The sequence below is a fragment of the Bombus huntii genome, chromosome 10 (genome assembly GCF_024542735.1).
Source record: "Bombus huntii isolate Logan2020A chromosome 10, iyBomHunt1.1, whole genome shotgun sequence".
Classification (NCBI taxonomy): Eukaryota; Metazoa; Arthropoda; class Insecta; order Hymenoptera; family Apidae; genus Bombus; species Bombus huntii.
In genome coordinates this window covers 7,404,934-7,419,356 of record NC_066247.1, presented here as the reverse complement: position 1 = coordinate 7,419,356, position 14,423 = coordinate 7,404,934, and the positions used below count along the sequence as shown (strand labels likewise).

At 39.0% G+C, this 14,423-nt stretch overlaps 2 protein-coding genes across 10 annotated transcripts in view; both read left to right on the top strand.

Moving 5' to 3' along the window:
* The first annotated feature begins 54 nt into the window (after window positions 1-54).
* Window positions 55-2,077, top strand: LOC126869926 (DALR anticodon-binding domain-containing protein 3-like). The gene is made up of 5 exons (XM_050627135.1): window positions 55-494; window positions 571-1,204; window positions 1,281-1,414; window positions 1,502-1,669; window positions 1,764-2,077. The coding sequence occupies exons 1-5, from the start codon at window positions 204-206 to the stop codon at window positions 1,881-1,883; spliced, it is 1,347 nt and encodes a 448-aa protein (XP_050483092.1). The 5' UTR covers window positions 55-203; the 3' UTR covers window positions 1,884-2,077.
* A 1,242-nt stretch (window positions 2,078-3,319) lies between these two features.
* Window positions 3,320-14,423, top strand: part of LOC126869938 (max dimerization protein 1-like) — a 231,172-nt gene continuing 220,068 nt past the window's right edge. Inside the window, exons 1-3 of one of the 9 annotated variants that reach the window (XM_050627172.1) lie at window positions 3,320-3,472; window positions 5,104-5,958; window positions 13,264-13,357. In XM_050627172.1, the coding sequence (XP_050483129.1) occupies window positions 5,904-5,958; window positions 13,264-13,357 (149 nt within the window). In that variant the 5' untranslated portion in view covers window positions 3,320-3,472; window positions 5,104-5,903. Of the gene's footprint in view, window positions 3,743-3,768; window positions 5,006-5,103; window positions 5,959-13,263; window positions 13,358-14,423 lie in introns of those variants that run through there. The other 8 variants (XR_007691048.1, XM_050627178.1, XM_050627177.1 and 5 more) reach the window with 8 other exon arrangements.

Here is a 14,423-nt window from a genome sequence, read left to right as displayed (position 1 = left end):
TCTAATTACCACATATCAATTATAAAACATATTTAGATTTGAGTATATCATAGGACTATATAGTTTGCAAATAATTTTAATAATTGAAATAAAAAACGTAAGTTAAGAATGTTACATGTCTTATAAGTGAAACTAATTTCAGAATCATATGCTTCATATTGGAGTAAGTTGTTAAAGTTACTTCATATTGGAGTAACTGACACATGGAGTCACAAATGGAAAACACATCATCCATTTGCATACAGTTGCTTATAAATAATATAACGTCATATTTAAGTGGTAATAATTGCAAAAATACCTCAGTTGTCAAGGTAAATAATGAAAAGTTAGCAATAAATGGTGAATTATATTTTATACCTAGCCTTAAAGTATGGAAAAACTTGTTGAAAGACACAGATAAATGTGAAGAAAAGTGTACAACAATTTTGCAACATTTTCTATATGTTCGAGGTGGTGGAACAAATAACAATACTGATGCAGACATTGCAAATCAGGTAAAATATAATAAAAAATATCATCATAAAGGAAAGGAACATAACCTAGCTACTAAACTAAAAGATATCTTTGCAGGTTTTACAGTTGTTAATATCATCGAGTAGTAATTGGTCTATAAAATTACACAAGTATCTTTTAGAGAGAGAAAGAGTTTGTTTATTTTTACAACGTACCCCTCTTATAGAGAGCTCGATCAAATCGGTTATAGCATTTAAGAATGACTTTGGAAAAACTTTTTCAGTTAACAAGATCTTTAGTTTCATATCGCTCCAAGATAACGAATCAGAACTCACAACTAGAAGATTACACTTAATACAGCGTGTCACTGAAAAGATTTTGACTCTACATGGGTCTAAACTATCAGATGAGCACTCTGATTACAGATTTGTATTTACCACTAAGTCACAAGGAAATGTCAGAGAAAATTATGAGAGGTATATATGTGGTGTGGTAAAAAATACAGAAACAAACTGTAAAGAGACAAAACTAACGTATAAAGAATATGTTAACAATAAAATTATAGAATTAAAAGCATTAAATGAACATAAATATTTTGAAGCACGAGAATTCAATGTAGAAACAGAAGAATGTTTCCTTGAAAATCTTGCAAAAGCAACAGTTACATTTGAATTATTATCTGTAAAACCAAGCCGTCCTGTTTTTATTGGATGCAATGTTGCTACCGATAAAAGTACCACAAACACAAAAGGTTCTTTCATCTCTGAATTTTGCATGAATTTCTTAGAATTTTTAAAGGAACAATTTCTACCGTTATTAGTTTTTAGGTGGATGTTTTATATTATATAATACAGCAAGAATAACAGCTATCATTGAAAAGTATAATGATAAAATTTTAAGAGGAGAATATCCTAATTTACCATGTGTCAATGATACAAATTTTTCTTTACTAAATCAAGAGGTATTTTATTCAAAAGATACTAAATTATCAACGTCTCCAATTTATGAAAGAGAACAAACAATGACTCAGAAACTTTATAATTTCTAGGAAGAATGGGAACTTATATATAATTTTGTTATTGGATATCAACAAATGATAAAGGATTGTTTACGATATGATCCTGTCTTCCAAACAAATACACAATTTATTTGTATATTTTTGTCTAAACTGTGCCAAAAATTTAGCATCTACTATCATAGAATTAGAATTTTAACTGTAAGTTTTATTACTGACTAATGTTAATGATTGAATTATAGACCTTATTGCATGATTAATAATTTATTATTTATATATTATTGTTTCGTTATAGGAAGCATATGACCATTTGATTCCAACAATGACTGCCAGATTATATATGCTACATGCATTGCAAATTGTGCTTCAAAATGCACTTGCTTTACTAGATATCGCTCCTGTATCTCGCATGTAATTTAATCATACAAATTTTTTTAATCAAAATGATATATCTCAATATAATAGAAATCAATTTACAAAATTGTACAAATTATAAGGAATTATGTATTTTTCAAAAGAAAAATAAAAAGTGAATTATCAACTAAACAAAGTAATATTTTAAATTGTGCTTCACAAGTTTCTAAGTTTTTCAACTTAAATATATTTTAATTTTTGCCTTATAATAAAAGTATGGAAAAATAATGTAATTTTGAAAAATTATTATTTTCATAAGAAATCTTTATAAATCTATTGTTACTTTTAAATTAGTTGAAAATGTATTGGGTTAAGCAGTTATTTACTAAAAAATGCAATAAAGCTATATTTATAATTTGTAGTTCCAATAATATTTTCTAATAATTGTTGAATTAATTAGATTTGTCATGTCGCAATTGTATTGATTTTAAATATATCACAATGAAACATACATACGAGTATAATTCTTTGTCACAGCACAACAAATGAAAATAACAATTGCACTCGTAAATAACGATGCGTGAAACGACAGAAATCGTTATAATGTATATAACTGTACATCTACGTGTGCATTCTTCCAAATGTCATTTCTCATTTTTTAAATTAAATACGATCTATATAGAAATTATTGATTTTGTGTAACTTACCAATTGATCATCACTTTTTTCGAAGAAATTCTTCTAACCTTTGACGATAATCACAGAAATCGGTAAATTACTGTATTTTATCTTTCCCTCACACATATTTATCGCTATTATAAAGTACAAAATGATCGAATTTTGTTGAATCGAACTATAAATTTATATATATTCAAATACTATACCGAACGCTATAGATCTCGCGAGACTCAGATCTTCAGAAGTACCAATTTGAAAAAGTATGAGTGACGCTAAATGGGATACAAAAGATGGCGCGATTATATGAATTTTCAAATGCACTTATCTTAAATTTCATAATGTAAGGAAGTACCAAGCGAAATTTTAGAGTTGTTATATTTAAATTATATAACAAAGAATAAAAATTGTTTCTTACAGGAGGATTGAATAGATTATAACGAAACAAATAAGTGGGATTTGAATTATTTAAAAATACATCGTGTGTTATAATAAGTTAATTCTCGATGTAATCGGTACCAGTGTGATCGATCAACGCGTTACTTTCTAATATATTATTTCTCAGTTTTAGTACATTCTAGATGAAAAAGGGGAGTGTCTTCCCTACTGGAAGAATATCGTACATGAAAAGTACACGCACGATAGCGTGCAAGAGAGCGAGGCAAGGAACACAGCCAGCTGTTTGTTTTGTTTTCGGGCATGAGATTCACGTGACACGACCGGTGCTGGTGGCGGCTCGTACGGCAGGGTCGTATTGTCAACGTTGATTGGCCGAGGCAGTGCACTGGCGCACCGCTCGGCCAATCAGCGACACCGTAAGAAACGACGCCTGGTGCTTCTACGGTGCAGAGACGTTTGACATCGATAAATGCGTGAGAGTGCTCGCGAAGTGCGGAGGTATCAGGCTGTCGCTCGCTCGTCGTCGGCTTGTCGTAGTCGTCGTCGTCGTCGGGGGCTCGTGGGCTCGTCGTCGTCGGTCAGTTTCGAGCCTCCTTTTCTTTGTCCTGACTAGCCCCCCCACTCTGTACCCGCGAAAACCTGTGCAGTAGAAGTAGTGTTAGGCAGTGCCGATCCACACAGTGACCGTCTTTCTTTACGTCGTCGCTCAGCTGCACCTACTTTCGTGTGTGAGCGAACGTATCCGGCGTGCCAAATGTCACTAGGTGGACGATAGGGTCGAAATACATTCGATCCTCAACGTCATACGTACGCACGCGTTTTTGCTGTATGTGTACAGGTCGGAGAGGTAGCACATTTGCGTTAGAAATGATCATTGTCAGAAACGAGCCGTTAATGTATCGTCCGATACGCAATATACATTCGCGTGATCCTTAGGCCGGCTCCGTGTATATTGCGTATCGGTTTTATTCGCGCTCTGTATTCGCACACATTTTCTCCATATACCGCGAACGTGTGTATGCACCCATCGTGTTGCCGTTGTTTCTTGTATGGGAACCACACTTATTACGGATCACACATGTACACACATATTTTCACTCGCATTACGTGCGTGTGCATAGGCATGTTTGTGCGGTGTAACGTGCATGTGTACTAAAAGTCGCTTGCAATCCAGTCGAGAACGGAATCAAGGGAGCGCCTTTCTACGTGCTCATCGTGAACGGAAAACCAGTACGAGCATTACCGTGATCGGTCGCGTATCATGCGAGTTTCTAGAAGATTTGCCTCTGTGTTTTGCGCGTGACAACGTACGTTTTCTCTGACGAGTAAATTGCGGTTTTATTGGCACACCGCTCGACATTGGTTGCGTGTGTGTACGTGTGTGTCCGTCTGCTACCGCAAACTGCGTATTGCGTGAGTTTCATGGGAATCGTTGACCTCACGACCAAGTTGACCGAGTTACGTGCGTGAATCAAGAAAAACGGCGATAGATTCGTCGTCCGGAACGAACGATTTACTCTTTGCGAAAATTTTGTGGTCCTACATTTCATTTTCAAGTTCTCGAACGTGTTTTTTACTTTGTTTCGGTAACCACGATATATGTACGAGTACATTGGCGTTATACGTTGGAAATATTGCAACATCTAGATCCATGCTCCCAGGCCACTTTGTGCATGGCTCCCAGTAAGATCTACGCGTTCAAGGTCGCTGCACAAAACAAGTAGCCGGCACGTAAAGTGGTCGCATGCACATGCACGTTGTGCACAGTACGCGATACTCGTTTCCTGACCAAAAATAATAGTTGGTCGAGCGCGCACAAGTCGAACCGGCCGCTGATCGAGGTCAGGTTCTTTCGCATTCGTTGGTTCGCTCGCTTGGTTGATCGGTCGCTCGCGTCCGCGATAAATTACCGGCGACACGCGTAATCTCGACCCTTTCGACTCGCCTAGTGACTGTACTATAGTGTGCTTCTTTCCAATTGTACCGTTCGCGCTTACTTGCTTGCTCGCGTGAGCTCTCTGTCTGTCTCTTCCGTCTTTGTCACGTATTCGTAAAACACGATTTGTCGGTTCGCTCGCACGCGACTTCGCGTTGGAAGTGTGGAGCAGCGGTGCGTCGTATTCTCTTGCCTCGCGTATATCCTATCGGTCGTTGATTTTTCTTTTCTTTTCTTTTTTGCCATTTTCACGTGATTTGGTGTGATCGTAGTGAATGTTGTGAAACGAAGGTGAAGAAAGAAGAAGAGAACCGACGAAGTCAGGCAGAAAACATAAAGATAGGAAAAGGAGAATATTATACAAGCTGTACGGAGTTAAAGTGAAACGCCACCGAGTAGAAAAGGGGGAGAAAAGAAACGTATAGAACAAGGGAAAAGAAAACTAGCATTTTAAATAAAAGGGCAAGTGGAATTGGAAGTAAGATAGACAGACACGGACGAGGTAGACTGAAAGTCGTCGAACGGTTGGCGCAAACAGGCTACAAAGGGAAACGTATATCGCGAAATAGTCGACGGAATATATACCGTGGTAGAGAGAGGAAAAAAAAGACAGTTCTTGATGCGTATCGCGGTTGGAAAGGCCTGGCCATCGATTTGCCGTCCGCGAATCTAGTGCGCGTTTGAAATCGGGCTAGTCTCGGTAGTCACGCGCGCGCGCTTGTGTGTTACGTGCACCTAAGCGAACGCAGCCAGCGAGGCGCGCGGACGGACGAGAAAAGGAGGAAGAGGTGGCGGTCGTAGAAGAGGGGGAGGAGAAGGAGCGGCGGTTGAACAGGCGGGCGGAGAGAAAAGTTCGAGAAGCGGCAACACCAGCGCCAGCCAACATCAACATCAACAACAACAACAGATCGGCCGCGCGGTGTATACGGGGCTGGTGCTCGTCGTGTGCGTCTCTAAACGGTTATTGCGTTGTGTGTCGCGCGCGCGGCGGTGGTCATCGGTGTGTGTGCCGGGATTACAGGGAAAGAAGTAGTGAACCGAAGTCGCCAAAATTACGCCAAATCGGGGAAATATGAGCATTGCTGCCCTACTACAGGCCGCCGAGTATATTGAACGAAGAGAAAGAGGTGAGTACTGCTCTGCTGCCTAGACCACGCGTACATCTACGCATCTGTGTTCTTTTCCTTTCTTCTTCGCGAGCACCGCGCGCCGGCAAGTTTCATCGTGGTTGCGCCTGTGTGTCTCGTACGTGTGTACCGTGTCATTGGCACATGGCAACGAACGCGCGTGTACTTACCGTCGTTGGATCTCAGAACGCGACCTTTATTATTACGCCTATCTTCATTTCTGTTTTTTCGTTCGCGGCACTTTTTTTATCAATATCGCGATTATCCGATGGAATCAAAGCCCCGGCTACAAAAGTTTTTCTTTAGTCCATATTTATCTCTTCTAGTTTTAACACATTCCATATCTGTTAATTTTACGTGATTTGCCATCCAAGCCACGTGTAAATTGCGTTTCGTAATTATTACAAAAATTATATAATCGCGAGGAAACATGCCTAATATATAAAATATTCCAATATATTTTAATAATTGTGACCAGGAAATATTTTAGAATTGTCTTACTTTCTACAGTTAAAATATCGTATTTGAGATGAAATGGAAGTTTCAGCGTGGGTCATCAGTCATCGATAGCTTACGCGGTACAGAATATATTAATCGAATTATGAATAGGTAGGTACAGATAAGCTTTCCGATATCGAACCGGACTCTGACGAGCTATATCCAGCTTAGATGTTTTTGTACTCCGTAACCGTGAGTTTTGGAGCGCGTGACCTTCACCGGTGTACGCTCTTGTGATGCAACGTGCAGCGTACGATGTAATCGTGTCGCGGTGCACGTTCGTTTTTCGGCCAACCGGCGGTAAACACTATCAGTAAATATATATGTATATATATGTAGATATGTAGATATATAGATAGATATGTATGTAGATGTACGCACGTATATATACGTGCCTTGTGTTTTTTTCACAGTACACAGTGTGTGACTGTCGTTGTGTCGTGTAGGTCGCGTCCGCAGTGTACACGTATGCGTCAGAGTGCGCGGAGAAGCGGTAACGATGATCTCATTTTATCATTCCACTTATAATACCGCTGTGACGTATCCGATGCTACGTTTGCTCGCGTGTGTGTGTTGAATTCCCGTGATATCTCCTTCCTTCTCTTTACTCTTGCATTTCACTAACCCACTATCCATTTTATGAAATTTATCCTTTTCAGTTGATATTTTATTTTTCTAATTAAATATTCTACCTATTTACATTTTTAGAAATGTGACACGTATGCATCGATTATAATTAAATTTGCAGTTAATTAAATCGATGTTGTTCAATTTGTATATTTCAGTCCTTTCTTTCTTCATGAAAACTGAGATCAGCAAAATACGAGTATCTTTTATTGATCATTGATTGATTAAATTAGCAGTTAATTAAATCGATCCAAAGATCCAAGATCGGAACAAATATCTCATCGTCGCTTTTTCTAGAAATATTCGTCGGTTAATGTCGCTTTAATGGAGAACGCGCTATCGACGCAAAATTATTAGACACATTTGCATAAATATGTACATATATCTTGTTGAGTACTCTGGTTGTCGATGATTCATAGGGCATGCGTTTTTCTTCATAAACAAGCCTCGACTTAAGCATTTCGTTCGACTTTTTTTCTCTTTTATCCGTTTCTTTTAAATTCTCCGAGTCACGTGACTCGCAAACGTAACCGATACTAATAGCCACTGCTGCCAACGTTACAAGCCTGTTTTCGCCAGGGCGAAAGCCATGTGTGACGTAAATAACCAAAATACACAGATCACAATAAACGGTTGTCGCCTTGCATTTTTCCGCGACGCTACGTTTCGCTTTCGAATAGTTGGTCGGGATTTACGGTGTCGTAATTCTTTCCTGTTTCTTTTAAGATTCGTGTGGTATGGAGCGAGCGTGACGTACACAGATATACATATACATACACAACGAGCCATGTATAGTCACGTTCACACACGTTCGCGAACACCCCGAAAGAACGGCTTCTTTGTTTCTCTCTTCTCTCTCTGCCCCTGTTGCCGTGCATCGATCTCTCGTGGTTTAAGCTCGCATCACGCGAGCAAGAGAGGGACGTTTTCGTGTGCGCACTACGGCCGCTCACGAGTAGCAGCAGCACACCAGCAGTCGAGCCCCAGAAAGAGCTTTCGGTTTATTGGCCGCGCTCTCGTCAAGCGAGAGAGAAGAACAAGGGGGAATCACGTCGGATCGTCGATCGAGCATTAACTATTATTGCTCGAGGGTACGCGAGATAAGGCTGTTACGTTATTTTAATCGGTCTATTTGGCACGATTTCTCTGAAAAACGTTCGGGTACAACGCGACCGATCGAGAGTTATTGTCGTTACGCTTTGTCCGAAAGTAATTGCGCGCCCAAGGCCGCTTCCATGACCGCGAAATATATACGTATATCTCATAAGTGACATCTGTCTTTCTATACGGGTCGTGACGTTGAAGATTACTCGATGTTTACTAAATGTTTCAGACTCTTAATACACGGTTTTCGTATTACAGGTTTGTGTATTATATTTTGCACTTTACAGGAACGAAGGAGTTTTATAATATTCGAAACATACCAGAAAGAGTCAATAAAATCTTCGTTCGATCATAACCTCCAATCTTGAAATCGAAACGTCACCTAAAGCATAATATTCGTGTAAATTGTAAATGAAGAACTAGAATTTCTTGAAGTAAACTTAAAGTTGCTTCATTTTGATATAATACAGGCTACATAAACCCTGTACTGGGTTCGCTGTCCACCTGCCTTGAGCGGTCGATTAATTTCGCACGGGTCTAGGTTTAGCGTAAGCCGCGTGGACCAGTCCATTCTTTCGAGACCTCGGCTTATTCCAAATATTCGAGTATTCGGCGAGGTTGCGCTCGGAGCTGCCGTTAATCGGCTTCTGTGATTTCCGCGTATTCAACGAGCGTTAAACTAATATCGCGCTCGGTATTAATATATGTATTCCGCTGGCAGAGTTACGCCCTGCGTCAAACGAACGAATGGTAAATTAAATTGTTGCAGATTCGAGAGAGGAATTCCGCTCTCGTCCGCGGAGTACAGTTTGCGTTGAATTGCTCCGTTGACGATTCCAGCGACGCGTTTCCGATTCTTCTGTCGTTTCTATAAAAAGGAGAAGAAAGGAGACGAGGTATTACAGATAAAGATGGAGGAAGTAGATGTCGCGAGAAAGATGAGGAGAAATAAAAGGATTGGATTGTGAGTTGATAGAGGTAGGAGGGGCGGGAGGGAGTGGAGAGTTGAGAGAAAGGAGTAGCAAAAGAGAGAAGAACGGGTTAACGAACGAATAAGATAGAGGACCGAGAGGAGCGTAGCAGAGTGTAAATTTTTATTTCAACGTCGCATCGCCGATGGCTTTTTTCTCTTCCTCGTATGCACAGCCCCATTCTATCTATAGTCTCGGGACAATTGTTACGTTAGCTCCGACTCTGGTAAAAATTACATTACCATTCGAAGATATGAAAGAACATTTCTTAAACGTACCCAGCTCTTGCGAATAACACGTGGGTTTCATTTATAAAAGATTGAAACAACATGAATCACTTGGAACGAATAACATTTAATAAATAATAGGACCGGGAAAGTCGAGTATTTATAATAGTAATCGAATATTTTGCGTCGAGTTTCGACAATTATTTGTCACAGTTCTTTTTAGAAAAGATATTTGCACACCATTCTATTTATTGTAGCATTTACGTAGCAATGAATTTCGTATTAATTAATAGTACTTTCGTATGATTTCAAAGATTCGACATTGATATCGTTTAATGCGATAATTCTTGCTGTTTCTTGATCTCATAATGTTTACGATACTGCCAAACTAAAATTTGATTAATCGCACATTTTGTATCTTAGGATGTTCGAGCGGGGCTGTACATAGTATTTCTTGGCCGATTCCGTGGTAGAAACGTGGTTTAATAAAGGGACGAGCGGCCGTGTGAAATGTTCGTGACCGCTAACGATGCTCGATGTACACACGCCACAGCATCCAGGATATTCGGTCGTGCACTTTTACTCCCGCGTTTCCATGCCGTTAACACGCGCACCAAAGGGACAGAGAGACGTTTTGTTAATTCATTGCTCGATGTCGACTGTTGTATCGCCAGGGATCGAGCTTGGTCGAAATACCAGAGAACTATAGAATTCCCTTGACTCGCTGAGTTTTGCTTCTTCCCTTCCATGTTTAGTCGTGGTAAAACGAGCGAATTTCGCGGGTTTTGGATTCACTGGGTGAAGGATCGCTTTGGGTACAAGGTACTATACTACTAATATACTACAACGGACATGTACGCGGTGTGGAGTAAGGGAGGTGGAATTTACGTCTGTAAAAGTTACCTTGAAAATGTACATAGATCGATGCAAGTAAAGGTGTACGGTGACTCACGAAAGTTTTTGAACACTCACCTTAAAAACCTCTTATGAATTATTATGCGTGTTATACGAAACTTTTTGAAACTTCATTAGTCTTCGTTAGAAACTTTATTATCATGGTAATGTTGGTAAAATTTGAAACAAATTCAAAAGGCATTTACTACAAACGTATTATATTTTGTAGAGATGACGAATATATTGTATATAGAACGAATGTAGTCGTTTTGAATATACGGATTGTAATATCTGGAAGAAATTTCTATTACGACCAATATAAAATATAATAAATCAAATTCAATGGCAATTTGAACAGCTCCATGGACAGCTTTCAACAGGCACGCTAAGCTAAAACAGCAAACAAAACCCAAAGGGAAAAGAAAAGGAAAAATAAAAAAAGAAAAAAAGAAAATAAAAACAAAATCTCCTGCCATTCTTCCCGAGAAGCTTTGTTCAAAGGTTCCCACGCAAAATACCAGGATTGTAGTTTTGTTCGAATTTTTGGAAACGAGTGGCTGTTCAACCCTCTCTCTATGAATTGGCAAACTCGTTTCATAAGGTCCCTTTCTCTCTCTTCTTCTCTCTTCTCTTTTACCCCCTCTCTTTCTCTCTATGAACGCGCGCAACATGCTATTCAGCAGGCGAATTTCTCTTTTGCATGAGCCAGCCTTATGGTCATGGCATGCGAACGAGACGCTTTTCTTCTTTCACGAGGACAGATGGTCGATGTGTCGCGGGTGTACTCGCGCGAGCGCGCGTTCTTTTTCACCAGGCTGCCATTAAGGCTGTTGTACGATGATGATGATGAGGATCGGACCCAGAGACACGGCAAGAGGAGGCCTTTATAATTTACACCAGTCGTTATGGTGACTACACATCTCTAGCGATGGGATCAAGCATATTGTAAGAATCTAACTTTGAAGAAGCGAAACAGACTTTTAAGTAGATTCAAACTCGGACGGGCTCGAATATCGAGAAATGACACGAGTAGAATTCCGCTTGCGAAAGACGACGATCGTAATTATTATAATATCGATAAACAAATGAAATAACATTTACGAAACATAGATTAGTAACTTCCAAATTACAAGACATTAGAAGCTCTGTCTTCTGTAAAAATATGTCAAATCTTTATTTACAATGTTGAATTTTACGAAATTTTATGTATTCGACTATCTAATTCCATTCTATTCTAATTCGATCTTGAGTAACGCTTAAATTCCACATGTGTTTGTTCTGGAATTCGAAACAAACTTGTATTATGCCAATACTTTATAAATATAGAATCATGAAAGATACGAATACCAATCGAATGTCACCAAATGAAACTTTTCTATTAGAATTGACTTGAATCCGCGAGTAAATACCGAACTTGATCCCATCGCTAGTCGTTACAGTCGTTTCGTCGAGTTTTTGCACATCGTGTCCTTACCTCGCTGTCCTCTTGCTGTCTGACTGTCCCCTTACATAATATCAATTTCTCGACCCGATGAGACCTGTTTGTGCTTAGCTCCCGCCATCCTGAGCGCAATTTTCGTGATAAATTACAGTGCTGGCTATTTTTGAAACGTTGTTTTGTCGCACGACGAACAAATTTTCTAGAGGAATGTTAAAGAACCACCGAGCATGTGAAGTGTCGTATACGCTTTGTCCGAGTATTCTGGCGTTGATTTCACTTTTCTCAACAGATAGCTTTTTACATTCCTCCTACATGTTGAAAATTCTTTAAGTTACTGAAAAAATACTGATTTTTGAGAAAGTTTCTTAGATTTATGGATGGTGTATCGTAAAGTGCTTTAAAAAGTGGGCCTTCTTTCTTCTTGGCTCTATAGGTTGTAGAGTGGTACCCGAAGGATTTTAGAAATTTATATTTATAGAGTTTATACGTAGTTTCTTTTTAAGTGTGTTTCCTACATGCTTATCCTTTTTCAACGAATTTCTGGACCAAACATTTTGTTCTTTTTCGCACGTCACATCACTTCTTTCTTCTAAAAATCTAAAAAAAAAAAACAAGATAAAATAAAAATTTTCTATTTTGCTGAATGCGAGATGCATCTGTCGTAAGTTAATTATCGAATATAAAAAATAATTATCGAACTTTCCATTCTTCGTTATTTGAAACGATCGGAATAATTCTTAAGACATTCCAATATTGTACACGTTTATCTCAAACAATCAGCAAATCTCTTATCCTTTAAAACGCCAGAAAAATACATATAAAAATTGTCACTCGCACCAGGATTTCCCAATCTCCAAGACCAGAAATCTTTGTAATCAGAGGTAGAAATAATTTTTAAAATACTCCGATATCTCACATCTCACATTGCCTATAACACCAAAAAAGCATGAAAAATTCCCACTTACGATACTACTTTCAATGTCCAAGATCCTTCACCTCTTCACCTATAAACAATCTCCATCGGTCGATTCCTTTGCTCTAAGTCTCCATCGAGGCGATTGGTAACCAGCGATAGCACGTAAATCGGCTGGTGGCCGGTTCGACGATCGTTCTCGTTCTCGCATTGTTACATTTTCGAATTTATTCGAGGTCAACGGCGTGCGACGTTCGGCGAGACTGGTTCCATGGAACACGCGGTGTGCGTTAACTGAAATCGTAACATAAATTCCGCGCTTTTCGAACGCTCCGCGTCTCCAGTCCGGTTTCTCTCTCTCTCTCTCTCTCTCTTTCTCTCTTTCTCTCGCTTTATAGGTGGAGCAAGAATCGCTCCGTGTCCAGGTGAAGCTTTAATGCCGCAGTAAGTTATGTTGGAAAGAGGGAACGTGACTTTATTCCGGCACGGCCGTGTGTCCGTGCGCTTTAACGAGTCGTGTTTGCCGCGAGCGAGCGCGCGCTTTTTTCCTATGGCGCGCGGTATCTTTTGGAATTCGCGCGATGCGAACGGATCGGCAGAACTCACCGACCGATTGGTTTGTCATTGCAGAAGCTGAACATGGCTACGCTTCGACGATGCCGATGCCCGATGATATGCGGACGGTCACAAAAAGGCCAAAGACGAAAAAATCCCAAGGCAGCAGGTTGGTATCCTCGCGAACACGTCAACTACGTAGCTTTTCAGTTTTTACTCGTTTCTCAGTCCAGCTTCACGTATCTGATGTTTCCTTTTTATTTTTACTCTTTGCTCTTTTTCTTGTTTTCCCTCTCGGGAGGAAGCGATCTGATTTCGTTGTACGGAATAATAGTAATCTTCGTTCCGTGATTACTAGACTGCGGATTTTTATGTATTTATGGCAAATATAAACGTGCGAAAATGCAAAGTATAGCACTCGTTACAATGTTTAATAATTTAGAGCAATTTTCTATCCATTTGCTTAAATTCGTGAACATACGAATTTGTACGAGTATTCACAGTCTAGTGACCACTTGATTGTTAAGAAATTTTTACGAGTTTGAAAGTAGGTCTGATAATTTTAGAAAATTTTGTAAATTCTGAAAACCTGTAAGCGTGGAGAAATGTATTGTTCAATGTAGTCCACAGTATTTCAAGTGGTATACAAAATATCATTTGTTTTTTCCAAGAATGAGTTCAACGATTTATCATGCAAGGTTAATCGGGCAAAATCGTAACACAACATCGCTGAAAATATATCTTATCAGTACGTTGAAGGCCGCTACATTTGTTCCGAATGGCGTTGATACAGAACGTGTTTTAAAGCGGTTTCATCCTACGTTTGAATCTTAAATGATCGCGCGATTAGACCATTCAACTCGTTTGAAGAATGGTCGTCGATCAAAAACACGATCGAAATAATAGCACATAATAAGATTTGAGATATTAGAACGCTGAACTTTGAATTCGTTTTAAACACATGCAAATTCTCAAATTTTTAAACATCAAATCCTTAAAATTTTAATGTTATTGAAGATATAGAAATTATATTCCTTTCGTTTTTTTTTTGTAGAATTTTATTTACGTTAATTTCTTTCAAGAATCAAATCATTTATCGTATAAATATCGCTTACACTATCGTATTAATTGTTATATTCACGAAGCAGTTGTCTTTCTCTCTTTTCCTTGCTTCATTACATATTTAGTTATTTGGTCATATAAATTTGTAATATTCGACAGAATGAAATTGCTTT

Excerpts from the sequence above, each read along its gene's own strand:
- LOC126869926 (XM_050627135.1), top strand. The coding sequence starts at position 204 with ATGGAGTCACAAATGGAAAACACATCATCCATTTGCATACAGTTGCTT. Across the intron at positions 1,205-1,280 it reads AAGTACCACAAACACAAAAG|GTGGATGTTTTATATTATAT; the intron begins GTTCTTTCATCT and ends ATTAGTTTTTAG. Across the intron at positions 1,415-1,501 it reads TTTCTTTACTAAATCAAGAG|GAAGAATGGGAACTTATATA; the intron begins GTATTTTATTCA and ends TATAATTTCTAG.